Genomic DNA, 8743 nt, shown 5'->3' with positions numbered 1-8743 from the left:
AGAAATAACCCAAAGGTCCATCAAGTGATGAATAGATAAATAAAATGAGGTATTTCTACCCAATAGAATATTGATTGGCAATAAAAAAGAAATGAAATAGTGATACAACAGGGATGAACCTTGGAAATATTATGCTAAGTGAAAGAAACCAGTCATTATAGACCACATATTGTATGATTCCATTTATTTGAAATGTCCATAATAAAAAAAATGCATAGAGACAGAAAGTAGATTGATTCGTGCTCAGCAGTTGCTAGAGGCTTATGGAGAAATAAACGTATGTTGAGTTTCTTTGGGTGGCAATGAATATATTAAAAATCACTGAACTGTCTACTTTCCTATTTACAATCACATCAAACAGAATAAAATACCTAGGAATACTTTTACCTAAGAAGGTAAAAGATAATATAATATTCTGAGCCATATGTGTTGAGCTGTTTTGTAGATCCTGACACCCCCACCATGTGGGTGGCCAGACTAACCATGGCACAAGCTGCTGCAAATCCCAGAACTGGTCTCAAGGAAATGGGAACAAATCGACCAGGGAACTGAAGGCAAACTGTATTTAAAACAATCAAGATGATGCTAATCAGACCACTGCATGACTAATTTCAAGATCGTTGTCAGAGCTGATTGTGCATCTCTGCACGTAACCCCTCTCTCTGCCACCACGCCTCTGAAACTCTCCTTTAAAAGCTCTTTCCCATTGATTGGCAGTGGGGAATTGGCCTTTGAACATAAGTCTGCCTTCTCCCCTGGTTGCCGGCCTCCAGAATACTGCAAATTTTCCTTCTACCAACATTTTTCTCTTCAATATTGGCTTTCAAACAGCGAGCAGCCTGACCTGAATTTATGTAACACAATGGAATACATTGTCTCCCCCAAATTCATGTTAAAACCATAACCCCCAGTGTGGTGGTATCTGCAGAGGGAGCCTTTGGGAGGTAAAGGTTAAGATGAGGTCACAAGAGTGGGGACCCTCATGATGGAATTAATGTCCTTATAAGAAGAGACACCAGAGAACTTGCTTGTTCTGTCTCTGCCACGTGAGGACACAGAGAGACGGTGGCTGTCTGCAAGCCAGGAAGAGAGCCCTCACCAGAAGGTGACTATGCCAACTCCCTGACCTTGACCTTCCAGCCTCCAGAACTGTGAGAAAATTAATTTCCGCTGTTTAAGGCACGCTGCCTATGGTATTTTTGTTACGGCAGCCCAAGCTAAGACACACATTTTAAAAAAGTTTTTAGAAAGAACAATTTTATTTTTATCAATCCCTGCATCTATAACAGAAGGTTATCTCTTCAAATTAAAACTAAAACCCCCTTAAGAAACACTATTGTGTTCATTACTTTTATTAATTTATTAATCAATTAAGTTACTCTGCAAAATGTGTCCAGTTTTACTAGCTAATGCTGTCTCACTCCATTCCAGTGACTTTTTTGCTATTGTTATTTAAAATTAAGCAAAATCTTTCTTGCATGGAACTTTCTCGATTTATTAATCATACGGAATTTTCATTCACCTAATATTTACTGAACATCTACTATATTCAGTGTTGTGTGTGACACCCTCTCAGTTCAATTTTTAGTCCTCACTCTCAAGAGTTCGTAATGTAATGAGGAAAAACTTTCTTTTACTCAGATCTGTATAGGACCTCATTTCCCATCGACAGTTTGGGGTGTCACAAAGCACAAGAACCTGTGAGTGCCTAATCTAAATAATACAATTTAATTTGGTTCCAATACAGTATTAAGAACACTGTTCTAATTGCTGGAAATCTGGGTTCTAGCGGCGCTTCCTTGGGCAATTCACGACCTCTCTCTCTACACTCAGTACCTCTACCTTTGAACTCCATGATTCTGCTTTTCTGTATTCTGAATGTAAAAAACAAAACAAAACAAAAACTTTGGAATAAAAGCTTGCACTTGGCCCGAGTCACTGATAGATTTGCAAAGGACGCCAAAGTTGCAAAAGCGCAGGCAGCAGAAACCGCCCAATGACGGGAAGAGACCGGAGGCTGCGCTCGTGCGGCTCCTCAAACCCAGCAGCTCAGACACCCACTGCCACCAGGCAGGGTGTTCTCCTGCCCCAGGGAAGTCCTTTTCTGCTCGCGGCGTCGTTGCAGGAGGTCGCCGGTCCCGGGGAGCAGCTCGAGTGCAGCCTGGGGACGAGCGTGAAATCCACCCACCCACGCGCCCCTCCTCCCCGCTCGCCCCTCCTTCCTACAGAAAAATGCGTTTCCAAGCAACGGTGGGTGGCGGCGTCACTTCCTGCCATTTAAACTCGGGTCCCCACCCCTCGCCGCCCCTTCTCCTGGCTTCCACTCCCCCTCCCCTCGGTCGTGGGCTCCCTTGTCGCGTCCCCGGGCTCGGGGAGGGGGCGGAGGCCGGGCGCGCCGAGCGGCCCCGAGGCCAGTGGGCGCCGCGCACCTGTTGTTTGCGGGAGCCCGCGCCCCTTCGTCCCGCCTTCGGTCGGCCCGGCGGCGGCGGCGGCGGCGGCGGCGGCGGCGGCGGCAGCGGCCGCTGCGGAGCCGACCCGGCAGGTGGCCGAGCGCGGGGGCCGCACCTCCGCGGCGCGGGGACGCGATGGCGGCGGCGGAGCCCGCGAGCTCCGGGCAGCCGGCGCCGCAGGGGCAGGGGCAGGGCCAGCGGCCGCAGCCGCCGCCGTCCCAGGCGCAGCCCCCGCCGCCGCCGCCCCCGCCGCCGCAGCCGCTCGGGGGCGGCGGGGGCGGCAGCAGCAGGCACGAGAAGAGCCTGGGGCTGCTCACCACCAAGTTCGTGTCGCTGCTGCAGGAGGCCAAGGACGGCGTCCTGGATCTCAAAGCGGTGAGCGCGGGAGGCGGGGAGGGGGCGGACTTCCGAGCCCGCGGCCTCCCCCGGGAAGCCCACCCCCCTCGCCGCGTGGGTCGGGCGGCGCGGTGTGGACGCGCCCCGCGGGGACTGGGCCACCCGAGCGCAGGGGCCACGTGGCGGGCGCCCAGGCTCGGGGCGCCGGGATGGGGGAGGGCCGAGCGGCCAGGCTGGCCCCGACCCGCCGCGTAACCAATGGGGCCCGGCGCGGCGCGGGGCTCTCGACAAAGAGCCCAGGAGCTCGAGCGCGCCCGCGTGGCTTCTGTCTCGGGCGCGGGGACCCGAGGGCGACCGGATCCTTGCTGCCTGCCCTGAGTCCACCTGTGGCAGAGACACAGGGGGTATCCGGGCGCTCTGCCCGGAGACCACCTCAGGGTTGAGTTTGCTGTTGGGAATGGGTGCTTTTAGTAGGCGATTCTGCGTTTCCGTTGTTGAAAATAAACAAACAAACAAAACCCGGTTTTGCCACCTCTTCCGGATGAAACAAGTGAAAAAAGTGAACTCTTCACAGCCCACCCGCTTAAAATAATAATAGTTAAAAGAAAAACAAAACCCCTCTTCCTTATCCGCTTCTTTTCATCATCCTGAATAATTAAGAGGGATATTTGATTTGTAACTTAATTTGGTACCTGATACAGATTTCTGTAAGTGAGATTTGTCATCACGCGAGATGTTTTGTAACTTTCACCCAGAGATGGAAGTGCTCGATAAACTCTCTCCTATTTTATGAGGCCGTGTCTTTTACTGCAGTTCAGAATTTTCAAACAACAACACGCATCAAAAGCTGTTCGGTTAAACAGTATCACTTAACCGTTCGAGGCAGGATTTGGAACGATTCCACCGCGCTGAGGAACAAGAGAGCGCGATCACTTGAATTAAAATTAAGCCAGCACACCAAGTTTAGGGACTAAAGCTTTAGAAACAAGCAAAAATTGCTGGCGAGTTAGTAGTCACTGCGGACCCCTCCTAGGCGTTACCCCTAAATCTGGGCTTACACTGAGGCTTGGTGACGGCACCTAGGGGAGTGCCGGGACTCCCTTAGCCAGCTTGAGAGTGTGACTGCAGGCTGGAGGCTATGCTTAGAGTAAACATAGCAGGAGAGCATCTTCTGGTACTCCCTGACCCAAGGCTCGCTGAGGCCAACTTGATGTCCTCTGCGAGGGGCCATCCTCTGGGTGTAACCCGGGAGGCGAGGTATGTCTTCGAATGCTCTCTTTCCCCGGGTGTGGTGGGTTGTTCAGTAAGTGGTCGTTGAATTTATCTGACTTGTTCCGTTTTATCCAAATGAGACAAGATGCACATATTTTGCATTTGGAGAAGTAGTTTCTACTATCTTCTTTTTGAAGTGTTATTCCTGGAATTTTCCCACACCTTTGGAAATTCTTGTTCTTTTTCCCTCACAGCTCTTTTTCTTTTTTTTTTTTAATACCTCCCTCTCTTCCTAAAAGTGCTTTATGGCATATGCATATGTAGTAGTTAAAATGTTATAAACTAAAATGGATTCTGTTTAAAGTCATGAGGTCCTCAGTGAAAGCCAGGGATGCTACAAAACATAGCTGGCAAACTGCTGTTCAGAATCTGAAAGTTCATTTGTACCTGTGACTTCTAAAGGACTCAGGGAAGTTCGGGGTTTTCCAGATAAAACTGAACTCCAAGGGCTGGCTGTGGGGGCTTCTCCCGAAACTTGGCTTTGAAATATGATGGAACTTTGCCCTGGGTTTCCCCTAAATTCTTTTGTCTTTCTCCTGTTTCATCTGTAGCCAGATTTTGCTCTCTAGAAGTCCCAGAGGCGGTGAATGGCAAGTGGAGTTTAATATTTCATAACAACATTGTTTCATTCATCCTGGAACTTTACTAAAAATTCAAAGGTTTTTGCAGTAATACTAGGTCTCGTTGTATAAATGACTTTTTACTCATAGAGAACGGTTTGAGTATTATTCTTTTTCACATGTATGTGAATATATATTTTATTTATTTACATGTATTTATTTATATGTGTGAAAAATCTTATGTTGTAAAAATCTTATATTGAAATCTTTCCAGTGGTGTTTCTTTTCTTTTTTTATTGGCTATTCTTTTAGAGTTTATTGTTTTATAGTATGAAATAGCAGTCCTATATGAGAATTTACAGTTTATATAATCCAATGACGTTTCTTACTGTGCACCATAGTGAAAGATCATTCAGACTTTTTTAACAGAATATGTTGAGGATGGAAACAAATACTGACAATTATAAAGTTCCTCTAATTTGAAATTACTTAAAAAATAACAGTTTTTCTTAGATTCTTACTTGGGGGTGGTGTATTTCAGCCTAAGTTATCGGTACTTTTGAGGTATACACTTGCCCTTTTTTAAGAAGCAGTTAATGAAATGTCATTTTTGTGACTATCGTGAATATAAAACATTATACCAACCTTCACATCCAAATATCTCAGATATCCATAAAATATCCAAACTACATAGATGCTGTTTCTTTTCTAACTTATGACACATTCTACTGGAGAGTAAGAACGTGATGTTGTATCTTAGTGACGAATTTCTTCTTGGTAATTTTACTAATTGAGGACATAGCTTAACAAAGCAAGCAACTTCTAATAAAGCTGCTTTAGTGTAATTTAACAATTAGGAGGAAATAGAAACATCTTGAAAGAGGTTTGAGAAACTTATTCAGTATCTTCCTCCTACACCCCCACTGTATAGTTTACATTACAATATCATTTACAGTAGCAGGAGTCGGGGAGTTACTATCTCTTTATTCCAGGAAGATGACAAGTTATGTCACGGTCCTTTGTAGTGATGGGTCTGCCAGCTTGTGCTGTTAACAGCCAACGTTTATTGAGAGCTTACATCTATTAACTGATTTTACATCTATTTTACATTCTATTAACTAATTTTATCCTCCTAACAGTGGAAATTTTGGGTTATCATTCCCTGTTTGAGAGATGAGAAAATTGATGCGTCAAGTATCTTGTCCAGTGTCACTCTGTAGAAAGTAACAGAGCTGTGACTTGAGACTAGACCATTTTTTTTCTTATTCTCTGTGCTTTAGTGCTTTTCAGTGTTCCTAAAAAATTTTTCTTATTTAAGCTTTTCATCTGTGTGAGGGCATGGAATCTTTCTTGTAAAGATAATTTTTGTACCTCTACTCATGATGGAAGAGAAAGTATTGAGCCGCTGCACTGAAAATGAGGACGTCGATGGCAAATTCCATATTTTATCACAAATTACACTAGGGTTCTGTTTTTCTGGAACTAACAATTCTAAGAGGTTAGGACAGTTATGACTGTCTAGACATTGTTTTGAAAATTCCTATTAATTTATAACTGAGTTTCTCTATTTTATTTGCCACTTTGATGCCTAGACATTGTTTTGAAAATTCCTATTAATTTATAACTGAGTTTCTCTATTTTATTTGCCACTTTGATGCCACCTTAAACTTTTCAAAGTATGATCAAGATTGCTTATCTCACTTTTTTTTATAATTGTTGCAGTTATAAATCACCTGAATGATACCTGGATTAATACGATAAAATATTTATGGTGTTTCTGATCTCACAGATCGCTGAGACTTATACCCATTTATGTTTAGCTAGTTAATACAAACCCTGGAAGAGATAAATATTTTAATCTAAAGCCTCAGTTTGTGACACTGAGCAAAGATTTGATATTGCAGCTTAAAGTAAGACTTACCCTAAGGAGCGAGATCTGGTTAGGACGACCAGAACTTTAGTGCGTGCTTAAAACTTCTCGGGGCAGTTTCACTTCTGAGTATATAGCCCCAGAGAATTGAAAGCAGGGTCTTGAACAGATACTTGTACACCCAGGTGCATAGCAGCATTAACTACAATAGCTGAAATGTGGGTACAACCCAAAGGGTCCATCAACCAATGAGTGGGTATGCAAAATGTGGCCTGTACATATAATGGAATATTATTCAGCCTCAAAAAGGAAGGAAATTCTGGTACATGCATAGATGAACCCTGAATACCTTAGGCTAGTACCTGAAAGACAAATGCTGTATGATTCCACTTACATGAAGTAACCAGAGCGGTCAAGTTCGTAGAGACAGACAGTGGAACAGGGGTTGCTGGGGGAGGGGAGAATGGGAAGCTGTGGCTTCGTGCACGTTATGGGCTGAATTGTGTTCCCTCAAAATCCACATGGTAGCCCCAGAGCCTCAGTGTGACTGTGTTTGGAGATAGGGACTTCAAAGAGGTGACTCAGGTTATGTAAAACAAGGCCGTTAGGATGGGTGAGCACTAAACCACTCTGACTGGTGTCCTTATTAGAAGAGGAAATTTGGACCCACAGACACCAGGGATGCCTACACACAGAGAAAAGCCCGTGTGAGGACACAGCGAGACGGAGACCGTCTGCAAGCCAAGGAGAGAGGCTTCAGAAGAAATCAAACTCACCAACACCTTGATCTTGGACTTCAAGCCAACAAAACTTTGAGAAAATAAATTTCTGTTGTTTGAACCACCCAGTCTGTGGTACTTTTGTTATGGCAGCCCAAGCAAACTAATACTGTGGGTACGGAGTTTCAGTTTTGCAAGATGAGAAGAGTCCTGGAGAGCGATTGCATGACAGTGTGAATGTACGTAAAACCACTGAATTGGACACATAAAAAAGGCTAAGTTGGAAATTTTATGTATTGTGTAATTTACTGAGGTTTAAAAAATAGGGAAAAAATCTTGCAACAGTGCAAGACCCTTACATACCTAATAGAATGGCAAAAATCCAAAACACTGACGCCACCAAGTGCTGACTCGAGCATGGAGCATTAGGAACTCTCGTTCACTGCTGGGGGGTTGCAGAACATTACAGCAGTTTCTTAAAAAACTGAGCATACTTTTACTATATCATCCAGCTATCACCCTAGTTGATATTTACCCAAAAGATTTGAAAACTTACGTTCACACAAAAACCTGCACGTGGATGTTTATAGCACCTTTATTCATAACTGCCAAAACTTAGAAGCAACCAAGATGTTCTTCGGTGGGTGAGTGAATAAATAAGCTATGGTACGTCCAGAGAATGGAATACTATTCAGCGCTGAAAAAATGAGTTGTCACCATTAAAAGGTGGAGGAACCTTAAATGCATATTGCTAAGTGAGAGAAGCCAATCTGGAAAGGCTACACACTGTGTAATTCCTATGATGTAACATTCTGGAAAAGGCAAAACTGTAGAGACAGTGAAAGATCAATGGTTGCCAGGGTCTGGGGGAGATGAACAGGTGGAACCCAGAGGATGTTTAGGGCAGTGAAACAATTTTATACGATACTGAAATAGTGGGTACATGCCATAATACATTCGTTAAAACCCATAGGATGTACAACACCTATGTTGTACATATATGTACAAAATGTACATATGTACATTTTGATGTGTCACTGTAGGTTCATCACTTGTAGTGAATGTGCCACTTTGGTGGGGGATGTTGATAGTGGAGGAGGCTATGCATGGGTGGGGGCAGGGGGCATATGAGAAATCTCTGTATTTTTGCTCAATCTTCCCATGAACCTCAAGCTACTCTAAAAAATAAACTATTAAAAATGCATATATATAAAGCTTCCCTGGATATATCAATTCCAGGGTCTAATTAATAACCATCTATTAAATGCAAGATGCTTGGCTAAATGGAAAAAGACAATTGTCAGGAGATTGAAGCTTGAAGACACTAACAAAAATGATTCCTACTAGCTATTACTAAGTGATTGGCCAGATGCTTTACTTTCATTAGGGCATTCCATCCTTGTAAGAGAACTGTAAGGGAGATATTATAGCTCCATTTTGCAGATTAGGAAGTTGAGGCTTAATGAGGTTATTTGGTTACAGCTAATATCCACAGTAAAGGAGCTAAGAACCCAGATAGTCTGGTGTCAGAATTGA

The 8743-nt window shown here is 44.0% G+C and overlaps 1 protein-coding gene across 5 annotated transcripts in view; it reads left to right on the top strand.

Annotated features, from left to right (window-relative positions):
- Window positions 1–2297: 2297 nt before the first annotated feature.
- E2F5 (E2F transcription factor 5) overlaps window positions 2298–8743 on the top strand; it is a 28090-nt gene continuing 21644 nt past the window's right edge. For all 5 annotated transcript variants that reach the window (XM_072951741.1, XM_072951739.1, XM_072951740.1 and 2 more), the window contains exon 1: window positions 2298–2825. In XM_072951741.1, the coding sequence (XP_072807842.1) occupies window positions 2586–2825 (240 nt within the window). In that variant the 5' untranslated portion in view covers window positions 2298–2585. The remainder of the gene's footprint in view (window positions 2826–8743) is intronic.

The sequence above is a fragment of the Vicugna pacos genome, chromosome 29 (assembly GCF_048564905.1).
Source record: "Vicugna pacos chromosome 29, VicPac4, whole genome shotgun sequence".
NCBI classification, from domain to species: domain Eukaryota; kingdom Metazoa; phylum Chordata; class Mammalia; order Artiodactyla; family Camelidae; genus Vicugna; species Vicugna pacos.
The sequence above is the reverse complement of the archived record's forward strand: the minus strand, read 5'-3'. Positions and strand labels throughout refer to the sequence as shown.